The 22,761-nt window shown below is 39.5% G+C and overlaps 1 protein-coding gene across 4 annotated transcripts in view; it reads left to right on the top strand.

Moving 5' to 3' along the window:
* Window positions 1-584: 584 nt before the first annotated feature.
* The window catches only part of ARFGEF3 (ARFGEF family member 3), an 80,245-nt gene continuing 58,068 nt past the window's right edge, over window positions 585-22,761 (top strand). For all 4 annotated transcript variants that reach the window (XM_039869778.1, XM_039869777.1, XM_039869776.1 and 1 more), the window contains exons 1-6: window positions 585-736; window positions 2,893-2,971; window positions 10,327-10,431; window positions 11,283-11,616; window positions 16,638-16,750; window positions 17,517-18,427. In XM_039869778.1, coding sequence (XP_039725712.1) covers window positions 10,397-10,431; window positions 11,283-11,616; window positions 16,638-16,750; window positions 17,517-18,427 — 1,393 coding nt within the window. In that variant the 5' untranslated portion in view covers window positions 585-736; window positions 2,893-2,971; window positions 10,327-10,396. The remainder of the gene's footprint in view (window positions 737-2,892; window positions 2,972-10,326; window positions 10,432-11,282; window positions 11,617-16,637; window positions 16,751-17,516; window positions 18,428-22,761) is intronic.

Below are 22,761 nucleotides of genomic sequence, written 5' to 3'. Positions count from 1 at the left end.
GCCTCCTTCCTATTCTCTGCTCAGTAGTCACTGAATTTTCTCTGCAATGGGAAGTAAGTCTAATTGTTAGTAAATATCTTTCCCTTCCTATGCTCCCTTCCTTCATCATTCTGTCTTTACTCTGACAGTTCTAGATGTACAAGCCAGAGCCTAGAGTGGGTTGGTCTGGTCAGACAGTCGGAAGTTAATACGCTCCCCCAACAAATAGGAAGCTGGTGCTTCTGACCAGCAGTCATCTTTGGACCTGTATTTTGAAGTCCAGAAACCTGATCCTTCTAAGACTAAGAGTTTGTATTCATTAGTTGCGATCAAAGTGTAGTCTTTGACCTTGGGACAAAATGTTATCTGTGCAAGGGTAACTCACCTTGGGTGTAGGTATTGCCCCAGATTATAAGTCAGCACTCTGGGATCAGAAAGTCAGCACCCTAGGGCTTAAACTCCCCTGAAGTTTGTGGACTCTTGAATTATGTTTTGTTTAAATGCATTTTGAGAACTGCTAAGTTCAGTTCCAGACATCATCGTCTTTTCATAGTCTTGAAATGCTATCAAGACCTGAAGAGTGTGCTAAGGTCAGTTAGCTGAGCCCAGAGTACTCAAAATGGTGTTTGGTGTCCTAGAATTTTCCATTGTCTAAGAGTCAAGAATTTTCTTGCCTGAATCTCCTAATTGTCCTGTGTGTGTCTCCCTTACTAGATAATTGAAAACCCGGATATCCCGCAGGAATTCAGGAATCAAGGTATTGGATTTGATTTTTACTAGTTCACTTTACAAAGCAGGTATAAGAATGCCTCCTATGTATGTGGTGTTAGGGATGTCGAGATACGTGGTTGGTCTCAGGGTGGTTTTCTACTCTCCTTGGAGCTTCTGCTTAGCTTTGCCTTACATGGTATGATTTAACCAGCGGTTGTCTTCCTCTTTCCTACACTCTTTATGCCAAACACATCTATTCCTGTTCCAACCATGTGAGGGAAACTAACTCCTCACAGATCTTGTTGGAGGCTGGTTTTTTGTTTTTTGGTTTTTTTTTTTTAGTTACTTTACTCTTCGTGAAGTCAGGTTTGTTAATTGTTAAAATGAGAATTGGATAGAGGGTCGGAAAAACCTGTTTGATATGAATTGCTGTTGCACCCAAATTACGTTTGTGAAGCACCAACTTTTCGATATGAAAAATGAGTCATCTCACAGGGAATTTTACAGAAGGACAGAAATCAAGGTCAGACACTTTCATTCTGACCCACAGGAAAAGAAAAAATAGAGGTCCACATATAATTGACAAGCAGTGTAATTTTTTAAAAAAATATTTGGTAGTGTTTTCTGAAAGATATGGAAAATTCAAACTACCTGATTAAAAATTGATATTTAAGTTTTTCAGATTTTATTCAGTAATTTAAAGCATATTGGAAAAATCTGCCTTTCTTTGATATTTTTGCTAATTACTAACAGGGAAAAAGGCATGGAGTAGAGAAGAGATATAAAAGGGGGATTGAAAGGGAGAGAGAAGCAGCCAAACTGAACAATGAGGAGTAAAAGAGTAAATGAAAGAAATAAGAAAGAATGCTCTAAGTCACTTTCTAAAGCATTACTTGAATATATTATTTTAGTTGCATCTTGCTATGTTCTTGGGCTGTTGTCCAGAAAGTTCTATGGCTTCTTTTCTCCTTTTGAAGCTCCCAATGATATGTTCCAACATTTGCTACCTGTCTGTTCCTCTTGTTTGGCAACGGCAGTTCCCATAAAATCTTCACTTTAACGTAGAATGATTTTATAAACCCCGCCCCGCCCCCCGCAAAAAAAAAAAAAAAAGATCTTGGTCAAAGATACATCCTAAAAATATATATTAGTAAAAAATTGATGGACTCATTTGAAATTTATCTAAAATTAAGTTTAAGGACTACTTATGGGTTTTATTATTAAGCTATGTTTTATCATTGTACCATTTCTCATTTTTTTTCCTGCATTCAAGATCATAAATTCTGAGAATTAGCCATCTTTCACATACCCTCTTCTAAATTTACTTTTATTTTTTCTCCTTCCTTTACCTCATGGTCATTCAATTATTTATACATTCATCAAATAATTTAGCCACATTTGTATAGATCTTTACAGGTTTTTATTAAAATACAAATGCTTTCACTTGTGGCTTTACTTGGCCCAACAATTTTGTGAAATTGGTATTATCTCATTTTGCCAAAGGTAGAACTGAAGCTTACCCAAGCTCATGCAGTCAGCAGGTTGTGGACCAGCACTTGAGAGATTGCAAATGTCAGCTGTGTTCCAATACACTCCCCGGGGGAGTATTTTGCTACTTTCTGGAAATGAGCATAAACTGTTTAGAAGGAAAACTTTTTTCCCTGACATTTGCTATTGCTCCGTTCAGATCATATGCCCTGAGGATGCTGGACAGATAGTTAAAGTGGGTGAAGGTGGTGACCAAATCGTTGGCCCTCTTTCTCTAGCTTCTTAGTTTGGAAGGCCACACCTTTCTTCCATGCTGCCATATTTTATTTCTTTGGGCTACAACTCAAATCTGCACAGAAGCCCCAGAAAATCAAGAGGTCAGAATAAGGGAAACGTGTATAGTCTACTGGCCTAAATATTGAGAAAATCATTGTCAATTGTCTTGTTTTTTAAATTAACCAGATTCCCTTTCATTATGTGTGAAAGCAATCTATTATCTTCTTTCTGGACTATATTTTGAGTGTTTTACTATAGAAAGGAATTATTATATTTAATTCTTTTCTGTGATCATTTTGGTGGCCTAAGAAAGGCTTGGCATCTGAAAGTCATCTTTACAGTCCTGAAAACATTGAAAATGGAGGATGGGAAGGACTGTTTAGGGCATTTCCAGTGCCCCCGCCTACGTCTAATGCCTGTAACCTCCTCTGTTTGAAGGGTCGACAGTAGAGGCTCTCTGTGACGACCTGGTCTCTGTGCTCACTGTTCTGTGTGAGAAGCTACAAGCCGCTATCAAGTAAGTTCCTTCAACATTGATACTCTTAGTCACCAGTGGTCTATTTCTGAAGTAACTTTTGTCTATAGCATCCCTTATAATTGCAGAGTTTAGGGACAGTGGTTCCTCCTATTGGTATTCACTTGTCATTCTTGAGAAATATATTCAATTGAACTTGGGCAAGCCCACATTACCCAGTATTATTACTGAAGGATATAATTTTCAGATGAAAAAATGAGAAAACAATACCTTGCAAAGAAGAGTTAATCCCTCAGGCATGGAGCCGAATGGCAATAATGTTGGCTACGAGCTAGTGGATGTGAAGGCTGGTCCTAACTTGGACACGTCCCTGCTGTGTGACTCAGCTGAGTCTTCTCATCGAACCTTTGCACCTTCCTCTCCCCTTAAATGGCAGAGTTAGACTGTGTGGTCTTTTTTCTATTTCCTCTAACATTTTCTGGGCCTCTGAGTGCACATGCACATCTTTAAAAAGAACACGTTAATGTGATGTATATATTTGTTGTTTTGGGCATGCCAGTCTAATCAGTAATATTAGTTCATTTAGGAGATGTTGCTGCTCCAACCCTCCATACAGTAATGAGGTAACTTATGCACCTAAAGTAAAGCCAAATCATAAAAAGGTCAGACTTTCCCAGAAGAGATGAAAAGTCTCTTCCAGTGACATATATAGTTAGTTGCAAAATTCTACAGCATGGTGAGATTCTGAAGTTCCCTTTGAGTTGTAAAAAACACATTAAAATGCCCTTTACTGGTAACTAGAACATTTGATAATTCAGAAAACTTTTACTCGTAGAATTTTATATGCAGTAATGAGCTGGGAGAAGTAGTCTGGATGGAACATGAATGAGGTCTCTCAACTTGCTGGAAACATTGCAGAAAGGTGTTTTTGTTGTTGTTAGTTTTTGTTGTTTTTTTTCCTTCATAAATTCAGGGTTATTTTTAAGCTAAGCTTAGAATTACTCTTAAAAGTTTTTGTCAGATAGTTTCTACATCAGTTTATACATCATTCTTCTAGGTGACCTAAATATTTTGACTAAATTAAGCTGTTTCTATCAGACATTTAAAAAATGGAGACCTATTTAATATGTAGGTAGTATAAACCAAAAAAAAAAAAAAAAATAGCAGTTAACTTCTTCCCCATCCCCACCCTTGAGTGTCTCCTATCCCTGGACCCTAGGCAGGCCTTGGGTCTGGGTGTTATTTTCCCTGAGGAGGGATGTGTCTAACAGCAGAAAGGGTATAAATGGCTCCTGCTGTGATCCACTCAGGTCCCCAACTTTTCTGGCCATGGAGAGTTGGAGCAGCAGGGCTAGGACTCGGGTTATTATCTTAACCTCAGGGCTCTGACACCAACTACAGTGACCCCATCTGTAGGGTCCACACATGACCTGATTTTCTTGGGACAGTCCCAGGTTATGCCTGTTGTATATGATTAGAATTACCCTCCTTACTCTCAACAGTAACCTATTCACTCTACCCATCCGTGAACAGGGTTTAGGTCTCTTCCAGTGCTAACCCCTCCCACTCCTGCCCAGGTCCTCTCCATCATAGTCAAGCCAGCTGTTACATCCCAGCTGGAATGTTTCTCATTATCTTGTTTTCTACTATGCTGTCTCTTACTAGCCCTTGACTCTGAGCAAAGATCTCAATCACCTTAAGCTTATGTATCCTGTAAAATAATTAATATATTATTTATTATTATTATGTTTTATGGGGTATAATATTAGTAATATAAAATATATTAGGGTTTTTGTAAGGACCAAATGAAAAAAATTCACTTAAAAGATTAATGATGGCCAGCAGCCAAAGATCAGCAGGACTACCTGAGGTTGACAGAATTGGGTTTATTAACTTGTTATAGTGAAGGAGCCTGTACACCATGGAGAGCCATGGGGCATCCAGAGGGCTTGCTGTAGGATTTGAACCTGAGTTAGATTCTTTGCAGTGGGTTAAAGAGAAAGCAGGGACAATCCTAGCATTGGGCATCTTTGTTTTTATCTGGTCAGTGGAGGAACAGATAGGAGTTGTCACTGGAGAAAAAGCAGGAGTCACTCATAGAGGCGGATGATACTTGGTCATTTTTGTGGTTGTAGAGAATTTTTTTCAGTCTCTGTTCAGATGCATTTGTTGTTTGGCTTTCATCTTGTTCCATCACCCTATGGAGAGTTGTCATTTGATGTTAGCATTCTGTAAAATGGGTTTATGTTCACCAGTGGAACACCACAGCGACTGATAGCTTAGGTAGTTGGCAGCTATCAAGGATACTTCTTCTCTACCCCTCCCCCCACCTCCTCAGGTCTTAGCATTATTAGAGAATAAAGCAAAGACCGCTAAAACTTTTAAAAATATAAATGTTATGGTCACTATTTTGTAGGCAAGGGAAAACCAATAAGCTAAACATTTTTTTTCTAAGTAGTTTACCAAGGGAAAACTAAAATTTTCAAAGGCTAGAAAAGCTGGGGAGGTCATGGTAGTTATGCCACTAAAAATTAAAAACTAGCCATTAGGATAAGTCAGAATGAGTCTTTGGTCTATAAATGGTAGATTTAAAATGTACCATTGTCGACGGGTCAGGAAAGAGTCTTCAGCTAACTCTAGTAAGGGCTTTAAGTCCAATGTTCTTTAAAACCTAGGTGGCTCTAACATCAGCTCCCGGGAACCCTATCTGTAGAGTGACCATATGACCTATTTTACCTGCAACTAAGGTTATGCCTACTGTTATTATTATAGGCATTCAGTATCGATATCTTCTAAGAAGCCCTGGTATAAGTGGAATTTTTTAACCTCATAGTACCCAGCATGTAGTAATGATTTGGTGATATATATTACCTCTAAAATGGTTTGTTTACTTTCAGAATTTTCAGTGCTAATACTAGTTTATGATGCTGTTAGGAGCATTGAGCTTCTTACATCAGAAATTTGACTATAGATTGTTAGGAAAATATACTTCACATTCATTACAAAATACACTTCACATTCATTCACTGCACATACACAGATTAGAAACTAAAGGTCATAGATTTCTATTCATTACACACACAGAAAAGGAAACGTTTCTGAACCATATAACTTGAGAAAAGGCTTTAAATGGGGAAAATAATTCATGTGACATATATGTGTTTTCTTATGGTTTCTTATTGGACGTTGGATCAAAGATACTTTAGACATACTGTTATATACAGCTTAATAGTTTTTATAGGGTTCTCATCATCTTGCTTGGTTTTTCAGTGCAATTCTCCAGTTGTAATTCTGCTACTGGACACTGTTCACCTTGTTCGAATAGTGTCTTTCCCATCACAAGTCCATTACCCTAAGATGGGGCTTCTGTTGCTAAAGAAACTACAGATGCAGCATGCTTAGTGCAGCTTAAACAGAAGACCTTTGAAGTCTACCTGGTCAGATTGTACCATGCTCTTGGCCGCTCTCACTCTGGTGGGTCTGTTAATTCTTGTTACATTTTCACACCTTTTACAATTTCTTCTGCTCTTACTACCTTAACTCCTTTTATTTCTGTTAGCTAAATCTGACACCTCTCCTACCTTCTAAATACCTTCTTTCTCTAAAATCACACTATGGTTAATACTTCCCTTCAGCAACCGTTTCCAAAATCGATGCTCAAATCCCTCATAGGGCTTTAGCTCTTTAGTGGTATGTATTCATGATATGTGCAGTCAGGAGGATCCAGAAAATGTGTTCAGGTACTCAGAATAACTCAGATGTCTTGGAGACACAGTATTAATAGAATTCTATATTAGGCAAGTTGAGTTACATGATGCTGTTTAAATCCAAGAATTTTTGGAAGGATAATTGGGCTTGGAAAGATATTTGTTCATTCTCTGCCTGTTGGTCTCCCACTACCTTCTCTCCATTTCCCTCTCCTGCCAGCACAGAATGTCAGAGGAACCTATACCAAAGCAGTCTTGGAACCAATGAGGCTAAATGTTCACGTCGTGTGTTCTGATTCTATTCCTCCGCTTACACAGTTACTTAACTCCGTCTCCTTCTTCTAACTAGATTCCAAATGTTTCTAAGGGAAACAAAGTCAGAATGGTTCAAAATAAAACAAAATACTCAGAACCAGAGATCCAGGTTGTGTTGCCAGATTGCCCTCACAGTGGCCTGGCTAGGATAGGGGCAGCTTAGCCCATACAGCCTATGGTCCACTCATGAGAGTTGTTCTCCATGGATTATGTGCCCGGGAAGAAATTCAGATACGAGCAAAGAATAAGACCAGCAGATACTCAACCTGCCAGCTGTGAAATGCTCGAACAAAAGGCCAGGCAGAGTGACTCACAATGTAGGCGGATTTTTCCCTAGTGTGTTTTGAAAGACTTGGCCGGTTTCTAGGCTCCTGTCTGCCTTGTGCATCCCACATATTTGTCTGTCTACAATTAAATATGCAACATACACACACATGCTGTGCACATGCATATCTGTGTCTAGTGAGGGGCATGTGTAGAAGGTGCTTCCATTTCAAACAGCTACTCTAATGATATGACTCATGTAAGGCCATGAGCACCCATTTTTCCAGATTACTGCAGCCCACAGAAAAGCTGCCACGTTCGGTCTCCAAGGAGACTCCTGGGCCAGTTACCTTGGTAATGCTTTTTCCCCGTTGAGTCTGATGCCTTGGCACACTTGGTGGATACTCATAGGAACCTCGACTACTCATAGCTTTTCTATGGATTTATTTCCAATGATTACAGAAATTGAGAATTTTTATTGTCTATAGTTAGTTTAGTGATGCTAGGCTGACAGTTTAAGAGATAAAGAGACATTTTGAACTGAGGCATTTAAGAATTATTTTTCTTACTAACCATTTGATTGGTCAGAAAGATTAGCCTGGGACTACAGCAAAGGCAATCTTTTTAGAACCAATTTTTCAAAATGTGGCTTTTAATTGATGTTGTGGGCCTTTTATTTTGCCCTTCACAACCTGTTCATTCTGGATGCTCGTCTAGGTTTTACAACGAGCATCCAGAATGATCGTTCTGAAATATAAATATGGTCATGTCGCTCTTCTACGTGCAGAATCAAATCCAGATATCTTAGCACGGCCTACAAGGCCCTTTCTGATCTGGCCTCTGCCAGCCTCTCCAGCACCGCCTTGGGCTGATGACATACTCAGACTGTGCTCCACTACAGCCCCCCACCCCTCCCCACCCCACCCTTTGCGTACACCCTCTTCCCAGTGCCTCCATGCGAGGTTCCTACTTGAACTTTAGTTCTCTACTAAGATGGCTTTTCCTTTGGAAATGCTTTCTGGATTTTTCTGAGGACAGTTAGATACTGCTCCTATATGCTCCCATAGAAACTTGCGTTAAATTATTCATTTATAACACTTCCTACACAGTGCTTTATATACTTGCTTATCTCTCTAGTGCCACGAGAATAAAGAATGTGCCATTTTCAGTCAGGAACTATGTCTTGTTCAGAAGTGTGGGGAAGCTTGTGGATGGATGTAGGAGTGTAGAAACATCAAGTCCTTACCTGGCCCAAGAGTGGCTTATTATGTTTATGTCTTTCCTTTCTTACTCTTCCTCAGCCATCACTTTCCTCTTGGCAAATAGTAATAGTTTTGGTAGAGATTCAGCCTTTACCCACCTCTTCGTCCACCCTCCATGGGTGTTACAGAGTCCATCCAAATAGAAATGGAATTTCCTTTTTTAAAATAATGACATTATTTTAAAGTCATTGCACACTTCTCTCTTGACCAGGGAGATCATTGTAGAAGAAAAAGCAAACTTTTTCTGTAAAGGGCCACACACTGTCTCTGTTTCCTGTTCATTTTGTTTTGTTTTGCAGGCCTCGGGCAGGATTTTGCTCTTGGGCTACAGCTTGTCGACTGGTTTTGGAGCTTAATGTCAGTTTTACAGAGACGTATCACCAACTTACTTAACATAGCACTTAAATGAGGGGCCCTCAGCTCCCTATTTTATCATCCTTTGTCTTACAACTGCTCAGCCTTTCTCACTTTGGCAGTGACCTTCTGGGCTTTGGACAGTCTGGTATTAACTTTTCTTCCTTCCTGTCTCCTTAAATTTCTAGCCTGCCTATCACTGGTCTGCCTTTCCCTTTCACCCCCTTCTTCTGGGAGTTATTTGAATTGTTAAGGACATAACCTTCTTTTTGGCATTTATTTACTTTAGGAGAAAAGAGGCACAACCAAAAATTATTTTTAAAAGCAAGTTTCTCCTTCTTCTGAACGTTCCTATTCTATACAGGATTTCTGAATGAATTCTCTTAAAAGTATTTATTATGTATTTGTAGTAAACGTGTCCTTACACATTAAATTCTTCCATACTCCTTTCTGTCACTTGATACTTACCCGGATTTTAATACTTTCTAGGGGGTTATGCAGAAAACTTAATCTGTATAGGAATATGTACCCCGTAAAGCTGTCTGTGTTTTTAAGCTGTCTGTGTTTTTATTACTATTGAGTAACCCCATAGTAATAATTCTGAGAAAAATAATTTGTCCATTGAAAAACCATGTTGCCTTCCAAAACAAGAAAAGTCAAATGCAAGCTGGTAAAGCATTTAAAAGTAATGTGGTGAGTGGTCTTTTGAAAGGTTTAGACAATTGAACATATTAAGAATTAACATTTCTGGAATAAACTATGGTTTTAGTTAAAAATAACATATCAGTATTTTTTATTAATGGTAGCAAATGTGCCATACTAGTGTAGGCTGTTATTAACAGGATAAAGCATGTGCAGGGTTGGGTACAATATGGTAACTTCATTTCATCCTATAAATCTAAAATTGTTCTAAAAATTAAAGTTCATTAATAAAAAAAAAAAAATCACCCTAACTGTATTGCTCAGGCTGCTGTAACAAAGTACCACAAACTGGGTGGCTTAAAAAACAGAAATTTCTTGTCTCGGTTCTGGAGGCTAGAAGTCTAAGATCAAGGTATCAGCAGAGTTGGTTCCTTCTCAAGAAAGAGGGAAGGGTCTATCCCAGGCCTTGGTTTGTAGATGACCACCTTCTTCCTGTGTCTCTTCACATCATCTTCCCTCTGTGTATCTCTGTGTCCAGATTTCCCCATTTTATGAACGCACAGGTCACATTAGATTGGGACCCACCCTAATGACCCCACTTTAACTTGATTACCTATGTAAAGATCTTGTCTCCAAATAAGGTCACATTCTGAGGTACCACGGGTTAGGACTTTGACATGTGAACTTGGTGGGGGGAGGGGGAAACACAATTCAACCCATAACACTAACTGCCCCCTCCAAAAATTAACACTTATGTAATGCCTAATATTTTTCCAAGTGTTTTCCACACATCACCTCTGTAATCTCGCCTTTATTTCATCTGCGTTGGTGTGTTGGTTTTCTTCTTCTGCAGCGACAGTCAGCAGCTGCAGCTTCTGTACCTGGAGTGCATCCTGTCTGTGCTCAGCAGCTCCTCCTCCTCCATGCATCTGCACAGAGGCTTCACGGACCTGATCTGGTGAGCGCTCACCCTGACGCCCCTCCTTACCCGACCCCAGGGGCTCTTTCCAGCTGTGGTCCCTCCAGTCATTACATCTATGTGTAAATGTTTTGGAGAGAAAGTAGGGAAGTTGCTTTCCTTACATGCACCAGACCAAAATACAGAAAGAAACAGGAGATTATTTTGATAGAATAGGCCTCCAAGGCCCTTTTGCTTTTCGTGCGCATCATAAGACTTAGGAATGAGGTGGTTATTTTCTTGGTTACTAGCATGTTCTAAAAGCATACAACAGCACCAGACATTTGTGCAGGGGATGAGCTATCGAATGTTATTCTTAGCCCTATCCTGGTACGTACTCTGTCTACACCTGAATACTCATCACTTAGTCATAGTCAGAGATTCACACAAGTGACAGGGCCTGCAGGTAGCCAGCTACTTGCTCTGTGTTCCTGGGCTTATCCAGAGGGAGGAAGATGAGTGATATATGTCAGTATATGTGTTGGAATTTTAAATTAACCTCTCAAATGAGAAGTATGCATAATTTTATTCTTTATAGTAAAATAAAACTTTATAACTGAGCCATTTAGCATTTTGAGTCTCTTCATGTAAGATGGTTTCTTAATACTTGTCTTGATATTTTATTTGGTTAGCCCTAGATTGACTTATAAGAAAAAGTACTTTATTCATATACCCAGCAGTGATAAAGAGGCATGGAAAACTGGGGAAGATCATAGCCAAAAGAAGGAGCAACGAAGAACCCAACTTTTATTAGTCATTTGCATGGCGTCTGGTATTTGCCCTCAGGATAGGGTTCACATTTGATCATTTGTCTTATGATGAAATATAATTTTCTTCCCATCTCATCCCAGGAAAAACCTTTGCCCTGCTCTCATCGTGATTCTGGGGAATCCAATTCTTGACAAAACCATCACCTCCGCTCACAGCAGCAGTGCAGGTACCAGCATGGAGTCGGACTCTGCATCTCCAGGAGTTTCCGACCATGGCCGTGGCTCCGGCTGTTCCTCCACCGCGCCAGCTCTGAGTGGGCCTGTGGCTCGGACCATCTATTACATTGCAGCCGAGCTGGTCCGGCTGGTGGGGTCGGTGGACTCCATGAAGCCAGTGCTCCAGTCCCTCTACCACCGTGTGCTGCTCTATCCCCCACCCCAGCACCGGGTGGAAGCCATCAAAGTCATGAAAGAGGTAGGGCGGCTAGGAACAATGCCACCACGCTTGCCCAGGGCATCTGAGCACGGTGTTGTGCACACAGGAAGCACTCAGAGAATGGTTGCCAGTCACCTGCTGGAACTTAATTGCCATCACATAGTATCCAGTTACAGACAGCATCATTAGGGTTGTGTGTGCGCATGTGTTGGGAGCTGGGGTGAGGAGAAGCGGTAAGTGCTACTGATGCAGAGCCCTTTGATAATTTAAGCTGATGCCTCTGACTGGGCCCCGGGCTGATTTCATTCTGCTCCCTTAGGTGCTGTTTGTGCAGATACATGTATTGACTCACCTTTACTAAAACTGGATTTCAAAATGATTTTATACTCAGGTTGTCTGTGATCCAAAAAAGAGCATTACTAACCTGCGATTAGTAAAAGGAAGCCCTTTGCTCCATCCCTTTTGGGCCTCATATCTCCCTAACGTCATGACCCCCAATGTCATGGCTCACAGTGGCCATCCCAGTGTGCCCTTAATGGCTCTGAGGAGGAATTAGAGTTATTTTAAAAGTGCTTCAAGGATTTATTTCTCTGCTTTCTCTTAAATAACCAAAAGAAAAGTCAGTGTTATTGTATTTGCGAACTTGTCTGCGAAGGTCAAATTGCATTTGCTTTTGGTACTTGACACCAAAAAATAACAGAATGACAAAATTCCTTTGTTGATGACTCGTTTATTTTAAGCAATATTTACTACTCACCAGTTTCTAAAAAGCTTAATTCGAAATGCTTCTTAGTGTGGTTTTGATGAGATTTGATTGTAATGATGGAAAGTTCTAATGCAGTGTTTCTAGAAATGAAGAAACCCAGATTTAATTATTATTTAAGAAAATCCGTGAGCACAAAATAATCCTTTTTTTCTTGCTGTTATATGCCAGGCACTTTGCGTATATTATCTTTAATAGTCATAATAACTGAGATGTTGATTATCAGCCTTTACCAAAGCTTTAGGCAATTGATATCAAAGGGTCAGCTTTAATAACAAATCAATAGTAGGTTGGTGAACACAATACAGCTTTGGAGACAAGAGAGACTATAGACTTCTTTGTGACCACCCAGACAGCAGTGGCCCTCCCCTGGGGACCTGGCCCTGCCCCTGTTAAGCTTGTAACCTGGGGAGCAAGAAGGGTCTTTCTCTAAATAGGCGGATTGGCAAGAAGAAGAGAGAGGAGAGGGCTAGCTACACCTTTTCAGCTCCTTCTCCTAAATTCACCACTCAGATTAAAGCCCCTGCCCCCAATGGGAAGAGGTGAAAGAAAGCACTCAGATTTTTATTACACTGGATATTCCTCCCCATAGAAACATGATGCCAAGAAAAAGGAATTTTCCCTCCCACAAAGAAACTAAGGCTTCAGAAGGTCCAATGATTTGTCCAGGGTCACAAGGAAAAGAAAAGGTACAAACCCTGGTCCATCTGATTCTAACCCTATCGTATTTTCCTACATCACACTTACTCTTGGACTTGACTTTGTTATTATAGTACAAATGATTCTAGTAGCCCCTTTCTCAAATCTGGTTCAGCTACCCCTTTCCTTAGCCTGAGTTTAAAAGCCAGGGTTCAAATCCTCTCTCTGCTACTCACCAGCTGGGTTATAGTAGCTAAATCATTTAATTCTGAACTTACAATATTTCCATCTGTACACAGTAATATTCCAAAAGTTGCAAGTTCAAAATGTGATAAAGTTTGTATAACTATGTTGTAAGTATGAAGTGCTAAACAAATACTTGGTGCATGTATTGCTACCCTAAGGAAGAGAAAAACAAAACATATGGAGGCTGGAAATAGCTCATCCTCATTACCTCCTGCTCAGAGTAGTGTACTGATGCCGGCTTGTCTCTTTGTTTCCTGCCTGTGTTCTTCCTTTTGTCTTTCTGGACTAAATCACCACTATGGACAATCTTTTCACTCTCTAATGGCTCCTTATTGCCTCTCCCATCAAGTCCGAATTACTCTGCCCAGTTTCTAGACCCTTCTGTCATCATTCTCATTTCCCAGGATCACCTTTATTCCATCTAACTGGCCCTGCTTTGTTCGCTTCTCACCTTCCTGCCTCCCTTATTCAGTCTCCGCCTCACCTGTTCCCATTGGCCACTCCACATAAGAGAGTTGAGTGGTTGATTGCAATAGGCTAGACACTGCTGACACTTCCCATTAGCTTATTTACAATCTCTCTTAGGAAAGTAATATTATGCCCGGTTTCCAGATGGAGAACTGAGTCCATGAGAAGTTGTTACTTGCCCTCAAGTCCTTGTGAGTAGTAGAGTTAAAACATGAACCCAGATATTCCAAATACAGCTGCCTTTTTACTATCGGAATTCTTTTCCTTTATGGCTCTGCTTCCTCAGACCAGTAATTTTACTCTTAAAGTCCTATTCTACCATTTAGCAATTGATTTTATGTGGCATCACACTAATTGTTTCACAGGACTATATGGAACAAACTTCTTGTCTCCTAAAATATATGTTTTATACGTTGCTTCTGTGTGTTTCTCCTGGTATCTAACACAACTGTGCTTGAATCAAAATAAGCGTTTAATCGATTTGGAATGAGTGACAGGCGGACCTGAAGATGGACTCTGCAAAGAGGGCATTTGGTAGGCAGCAGCATCCTTTCCTTCCCTCTCATTTGTTGACAGGCACTGGAGTTGTTTGCTGCCTACAGTAGAGCCACTTGATACCTGAATGCTAAGTAAATACTTTGCATATGGGGCATAAGGGGTCTAAACGTATTTTAAATAATAACTTCTTTACCAGTGCAAAGGTAATTAGTTCTTTTTTCCCCCTTTTCAGAGATGTTCTAGCTTCCCGAGGTTATTTTGCTGGGCAAGGCTGGAGTTAGACACCAGCGCCTAAGTAGCATCCAGGCAGTACTGCCCCATGAGCATCACAGACTAATGTGGGCCAGGTTGTTCTGAAAAGCAGTGCCTCCACTCACTATGACAACACCAGTAATTTGGGAAGTTGGTAACCTAGAAACCAAAATACGCTGAGTTTATGCACACAAAACCACGGGCAGGTATCCGGGATGTTTGTTTAGCCTTTTGGAGTTAAAACGCTTGGTGTGTTATTTCCCTGTTCTCTTTCTAATTTGTCACTCTGCCATATGTACTATGTGCCTATTAACCAAAGATTTACAGGACATTTCGGTTTTCAAAGTATATTTTCCGTTTCCACGTTCCCAAAAAAATGAACAGTAATCAAAAAGTACACCTTGCTTACTTTTCTCTCTCCCATGGTTCAGCTTTAGAAGGAGCTCCCTAATCTATCAGACCTATGACAACCCAGCCACTGATACAATATCTTCATTCCCACCTGAAGAAGCTGACACTAAACATGTCTTGCCTCTCTTTATTTGTTGAGGGTTCTTCAGAAGCCTAATCACTCAATCTTCTTTCCCTCCCGATTCAGAAACAACTGAGAAACACAGGTTGAATTAAAATATACCATCTAATTGATTACTGGTAAAGTTAGTTTAGAGAATGTAATGGATCCCAAGACAAAGTGATAATTCCCACTTTGTTCCTTCTGAAATGCACTTACCCTTTTAGCAAGAGGTGAGACAGCTAGAGGCCCATAGGCCTAACCATTTCACTTAGATACAGGCCTGGTAGTGTGTGTGTGAGGGGGTGAGAATCTCAAAGAAATAGAATGTGGAAAGGGAAAGCAGAAGCTTTATTTTTGTGCCTCCAAGAGAGCAGAAGTTCCCAATTTCTAGGATATTAACAACACGTGGAAAGAAGGAAAGAAGAGTGTCTGTCCCTTAAGATGTAACTCTTTCTACTTAACATACCTTTCCTGCGAATATCAGTCACTTTGAAAGTTATGGACATAGGAAAGTTATGGACATAACTTAATTAACCAGACTTTTCTTGAATTAATTTAGCCTCAAACTGAAATGTTTTATTAAGACTTCTACCATCTGGAAATAAAAATTAGAACTGAACAATTGTGAAAATTCGATACATGAAAACTTGTGGGATGCAGCCAAAGCAATTGCTTATATTTAAAAATAGCCTAAAATTTACGTTCTATCCTTCAACTTAGGTAGTTGGAAAAAGAAGAGCAGATTAAATTCAGACAGTAGAAAGGAGGAAAAATGATAAAATTAGAAAGTAATGTGATAAAAAGCAAACACAATATAGTGGATCAGTAAAGTGAAAAACACCAGGACACTGAAAAGAATTAAGAAAAATTTTAAATTCCTGGAAAAAGCAATAGAAAAATTCCAGAATAGGTAAAAACAAAAATAAGAATGAAAAAAAATGCGTCTAAATATAGATATAATAAACATTAAAGAAATTAAAGAAGGTGTTAAGACAATTTTAGGCCAGTAAATTTGAAAACTTAGAGAAGGTACATAAATCCCTAGGACAAAACACAGCTTTTAAAAAATTAGCTCAAGAAGAAATTGAAGATCTAAATAGTCCCATTATCTTGAAAGAAATTGAACCGGTAGTTAAAAATCTTTCCATTAAAAAATTTACTGGCCCCATACAGCTTTAGAAACAAGTTATAACAACATTCAAAGGATCGATAATTCTACTAATACTTAAACATTTCCAGAGAATTGAAAGAAGGAAAACTTCTCAACCCAGTTTTTAAAGCTAGACAACTTGATAGCAAAATAAGACCGTGAGAGTATAGGAAAGTTAAATTACAGGTCAGTCTCATGAAAGAATATAGATGCAAGTGCTTTCTATTTCTGGGCTATGAAAAATTTTGAAACAGTCTCTCAGAGGATTTTCTTGTTGAAGCCAGTCCTGAACCGGGGAGCTAGAAACCCAGTGTGTATTCTCCATGTCAAGAACGCCTGGATCAATCTTAATAAGACTTAAGTTCCAAATAGTTGTGTTTCTCCTTAGACTGTATCACTCAGTAGAGAAAGTACATGTTTATTTGATCTCACAGTTTTAAAGCCTTGTTGTTGTTTTTTTTTGGTTGGGTTGGGTTTTTTTTATGATATTCACTTTTCTGGGTTTTTTTTTTTTCCCTTTTTTTTTATAGCTACTTGGGAGCCCACAGCGTCTCTGTGATTTGGCAGGACCCAGCTCCACTGAACCTGAATCCAGGAAAAGATCAATTTCAAAAAGAAAGTCTCATCTGGATCTTCTCAAACTGTATGATACTTTCTCTTTTTTGGTCAATATTGCTTGGTGAAGACTGCTTTTCTGAATTCTCCTTGGTTCCAAATCCCTGAAATTTTATGAATCTACACTGTATGAAAGTAGATATTTAATAACATATCCATAAGCCATAGGAGAGGTCTTATCCCAATTTATTATAATCATATAACTATCTATATTTTCATATTGACTTGAACCCAGTGTACAAAATGAAACATACAAAAATTATTCATTGGGGTTATATTAGGGAAAACTTTTTGAATTAAATTACAGTAGCCATAGGGTTCTTTTTCATGTAGACCCTCTCCCCAGAAAATTGAATATTATCCAATTTGTAATAGTTTTATTCACATGCATCTGTTCAAGAATATATTTATTTTATCAAAGATGTCTACGTTATCATAATCATAGCCATTATAACTATTTTCTGTTTGAAAACTGAACATAATACAAAGGTGACATTTTTCACTGCCTGTTCTTATGAAAATTATAAATTCTCATCTGGAATTTTGTTTGTACCCAAATAAACGAGCCAACACTGAGAGTGTGATTCAGGGTGGACCGGTCCACCTGGAGGTTTTCCTCCGCCAGCCTTAACATGTTTGTTTCATATACTTTTTGCCCAGGCCATTTAATTTCAGGTAAATTTGATTATGTGTTTTGAATACTATACTGTTTACCAGTCTAACAGTCCTTGTTCATGTTGGAGCATTTATCCATGTTTTATGTATTGATTTCATTTTTTCCTTTGAATACTTAGCATCATGGATGGCATGACTGAAGCATGCATCAAGGGTGGCATTGAAGCTTGCTATGCTGCCGTGTCCTGCGTCTGCACCTTGCTTGGGGCCTTAGATGAGCTCAGCCAGGGCAAGGGCTTGAGCGAAGGTCAAGTCCAGCTGCTGCTTCTGCGCCTTGAAGAGCTGAAGGATGGGGCTGAGTCGAGCCGAGACTCCATGGAGATCAACGAGGCCGACTTCCGCTGGCAGCGGCGAGTCCTGTCCTCAGAACACACGCCGTGGGAGTCCGGGAATGAGAGGAGCCCTGATATCAGCATTAGTGTGACCACGGACACAGGCCAGACCACCCTGGAGGGGGACTTGGGTCAGACTACGCCCGAGGACCACTCTGAATACCACAAGAATGGCATCAAGTCTCCAGCCATCCAGGAGAGCAAGGAGACACTGAGCAAAGTGTCAGAACCAGAAGCCGTAGACCAACCAGATGTTGTTCAAAGAAGCCACACTGTTGCATATCCTGATATAACTAACTTCCTGTCAGTGGACTGCAGGATGAGATCCTACGGATCTAGATATAGTGAGAGCAATTTTAGTGTAGACGAACAGGACCTTTCGAGGACGGAATTTGATTCCTGCGATCAGTACTCCATGGCAGCAGAAAAGGACTCAGGGAGGTCCGATGTGTCGGACATTGGGTCGGACAACTGTTCTCTAGCTGATGAAGAGCAGACCCCTCGGGACTGTCTGGGCCACAGGTCGCTGCGAACTGCTGCTCTGTCTCTCAAACTATTGAAGAACCAGGAAGCTGACCAGCACAGCGCCAGGCTGTTTGTGCAGTCTCTTGAGAGCCTCCTTCCTCGCCTCCTGGCCCTGCCCAGTGTGGAGGAGGTGGACTCAGCCCTCCAGAACTTCGCCTCTACCTTCTGCTCAGGTGGGTAACAGTGTTTGGCTGTATTGTCAGCAAGAATATTCAGAGCATTTGGCCTTAATGAGCAATGACTATCATGCTTGTTTGACGCTCTCAGAGCATCTTACTCAGTCTTTGGGTTTTTTATATTTAAAGAGAGTGATGGGATGTAAACTTATTCATGGTGATTTGAGTTGTAGACAGTTGTTGATTGAAATATACTATGAAGTTGATAAATATATTTTGAGTAGCGTAAATAAGAGGTAGCTTCATTCTAGAATGACAATCTGTGATTCTCAAAACACTGAATTCTTAATTTACTTCTATGCCTTGGTGTCAAAGTCATAGAGCAACATATTTTTGGAATATCATCATGCAAACTATTTTGGATGAGGCCTTGGATCAGTGGAGGTTTGGTTCAGATGCAGGCTGACCTCCCAATGTGTTCTGAATTTTCCTGAACTTTCAAACAGTGTGTGATACTCCAGTGTATCTGGATAACATCATATTCTCCAATCTCAGACCCCTCCTGTCTGTGGAATGTGAACATTGTGACCCAGACCATATTTGAACAAGAGAGCTGTGGGAAATATTGACCAAAGTATATGCTAGGTTTAGTGAAGGGCAGAAGACAGCCACCTAGAATTTTGGTGGAGGAAGGAGAAAAGAGTACAGGGAAGTAGCATTTCACACAGTGAGTAACGAATTTAAAGATAGTTTTCTTGAAAGGTACTTATAAGAGGAAAAGCTAACTTTTTCCTTTCTATGTAGGGAGAAGCCCAGCTCTTTCCTACTGTGTGTTTCTTCCCTGTGTGTCTCCTTTACTGGTCACACAAAACAATTCACCTCCCACACTTACTGTCACCACATGTGTGGAGGTTTTTCCCATAACAAGTCTCCAACACCAGCTAACTGAGTTTAACTCAGTTCTGACACTATCTACCCAGAGATGGTGTCAAATCTCGCAAGTAAGGACTCAGGCCCACAAAACTGCCCCCACCCTCACTTCAGACACCAGTCACAAGCCTAGGCTATTACCTGTGCCGCTGACTGACTGGCCATAAATTGGAAGTTCCCATGATCCCCTCTTTAGGTTCGATTAATTTGCTAGAATGGCTCATTTTGCTAGAATTTCTAATCAGGACTTGGTCTTTCTGATAAATGACCTCCATCCAGAAGTCATCCAGGAGCCCACCCAGAGTCTCCTCATTAGAACAAAAGATGCTCCTGGTTCTCTTATCACTTAAGAATTATCAAGGGTTTTAGGAGCCCTGTGTTGGAGACTGGGTCAAACACAGATATTAGAAAAAGAGATGCTCCTAGTAGTCTTCTCACTTAGGAAATTATAAAGTTTTAGGAACTTGGGGCAGAGATCAATATATATGTTTTCTGTTATCTCAGAGTAGTACAAAAAGAAAGCAATTAATGGGTGCAAAAACTTGTGGCAGGAATAAATGATTGCCCAACCCGAAGGTGGTAGGTTGTGCCTTCCCCTAAAATTCCAGGGTCTCTTGACCACAGAATACTGAGATGGATGGACTTCCCTGGGCCTGTGCTCAGATAGAAATAACTAACCCTGAGGACCAGCCATTTAAAGCCAAGATCACCACTTACTCTTCCACCACCCAGCCTTGAACATTTGTTTGTCATTGTGCTTACTATATTTACCATAGTTATTTGTTAATACATCTACTTTCCCCTCTCTATACTTTCCCCTGAGAGCTGCAACCACGTCTAATTTTTGATCTTCCAACAAAGAACACATCATACACATATATGAAAAACTTCTAGCCCAATTACTGGAACTTGGTAGGAGTGGACAGCTGTGTTGTTAAGAGGTAGCTTAATAAGTAAATATCTTTAAGAGGCTGACCAGACCAATTTTTGTCAAAAGGACAAGAAAAAGACACTTCAATCCAGGTATATTTAAAGAACATTTTTCAATGTGAGAGTATTCCAAAGTTATAGCAAGCACCAAGTAAGATATAGACCTTCTAATCTTGGACATCTCAAATAACTCTCTGACTTATCTTTGAGGTTGGAAATAAACACATAGTTTCTCAACTTTTATAAATGCACTGTGATTCTTTTCAAGACATGAAAATACCAATTTTCAAGACTACCCAATATTTTTTTCTCAGTATTTTTTCTTTTGGAATTAGATATAAAAATAAAGTTTGGATATTTGATTTGTATTAAAGAACACATACACACAATTGATATGTTTTATTGAAAGACTAGGGAAATATATAAATACTCTTCTTAAAAAATTATGTTTCTCCCTGATATCTTTTTATACCACCTCATTAAATTCGACATTCTTTTATTGAACATTCTTAATGGGTCTGTTTTGTGTGTGTTTCTAGTGTCTCTCTCTCTCTCTCACACACACACACACATATGCACAAATGCTTCTTCAGTCAACATTTATAGAGAAACTTCACTGCGCAATGTGCTATGAGTCCCAAGACATGCATTGCTTATTCACAATACAGATTGATGAACTTGTTCTTTGGTTCCTAAAAATGCGAAATAGTTCATGGGCTGACAGAGTCATAGTTAAAACCTGAATCGGAAGGAAACTTCACTGTCCTGTGGAAGGGATTTGGTAGAGCCTGTGAGCCTATACCTCTTCCCAGCTGAAAATATTCATGGAGATAGAAGCTTGGCAGCCTGCTCTGATCAGTTTGGTTTCCCTAGTGCCAAGGCAGAGAGTCCAGCAAACATTGGAGGTCTCCAAGAACAGCTATATGTCAGTAGTAACGACAGTAGCAGTAATGATAACCTTGAGTCATCAAGAAATTGTCGAATCATATTTAGGGCTTTCTATTTAAAATTAAAATTGTCTGTAGAAAATAACTCAGCTGCAGAAGTTTCAGCATTTAAATATGTAAAATTTAGCTCTCAGATCATTTTGTTGTTGTTGTTGTAGTTTAATTTTTTAATTAAAATTCTCGGAGTGACGTTGGTTAATAAAATCAAATAAATTTCAAGTGTACAGTTCAGTAATACATCATATGGGTGTATTGTGTGTTCAGCACTCACATTTCCTTCCACCACCAAATATTTGACCCGCCCCCTTACCCCATCTTCGTCCCCTTTCTCCCTTTTCCCTCTGGTAACCACTGACCCACTGTTCGTGTCCGTTAGTCTTTCTTTGTTTCTCATGTTTGTTTGTTGCTTTCAGTTTTATATCCAACATATAAGTGAAATCATATGGTTCTCAACTTTTTCTGTCTAACTTATTTCACTTAGCATGATAATTTCAAGATCCATCTATGTTGTTGCAAATTGCAGTATTTCATCTCTTCTAAAGGCTGAGTAATATCTCATTGTATATATTTACCACACCTTCTTTATCCAATCATCTATCAGTGGACACATCGGTTGTTTCCATGTCTTGGCCACTGTGAACTAAGCTGCTGTGAACATTGGAGTGCTTATAGCTGTGCGGATAAATGTTTTCAAGTTTTTTGAGTAAATACCCAGAAGAGAGATTGTTGGGTTATATGGTAATTCTAGTCTTAGTTTTTTGAGGAACCTCCATATTGTTTTCCATACCTGCTATACTATGTTTACATTCCTACCAGCGGTATGTAAGGGTTCCTTGTTCCCCATAACCTCTCCAACACTTAATACTTGTCCTGTTAATGATAGCCATTCTAACATGTGCGAGGTGATATCTCATTGTGGTTTTGATTTGCATTTCCCTAATAGCTAGTGAAATTGAGCATCTTTTCATGTCTGTTGGCAATTTGTATGTTTTCTTGGGAGAAGAGTCTGTTCATGTCCTCTGCCCATTTTTTAATCGGATTGTTTGTTTTATTGTTGAAATCGTATGAGTTCTTTATATATTTTGGAAATTAGGCCCTTATCATAGGCATTGTTTGCAAATATGTTCTCCCATTGAAATGGTTGCCTCTTTGCCTTGCTGATGGTTTCTTTTGCTGTGCAGAATTTTTTAGTTTGATATACTCCCATTCATTTATTTTTGGTTCCCTTGCTTTTGAGGTCAAATTCATAAAATTCCCTTGAAGTCCAAAGTCCATGAGTTTAGTACCTATATTTTCTTCTATGCAATTTATTGTTTCAGGTCTTATAGTCAGGTCTTTGATCCATTTTCAGTCAATTTTGGTATATGGTGATAGATAGCAGTCTAGTTTTATTATTTTGCATGTGGCTTTTTAATTTTCCCAACACCTTCTATTGAAGAGGTTTCTCTTCTCTATGATATACTTTTGGCTCCTTTGTTGAAAATTATTCACCCCATATACGGAGGCGTTAATTCTGGATTCAGTTCTGTTCCATTGGTATGTATGTCTGTTTTTCTGACAATACCACACTGTTTTGATTATTGA

The sequence above is a fragment of the Pteropus medius genome, unplaced genomic scaffold (assembly GCF_902729225.1).
Source record: "Pteropus medius unplaced genomic scaffold, Ma_sr-lr_union100, whole genome shotgun sequence".
NCBI lineage: Eukaryota > Metazoa > Chordata > Mammalia > Chiroptera > Pteropodidae > Pteropus > Pteropus medius.
This window is presented reverse-complemented; position numbering and strand designations above follow the sequence as displayed.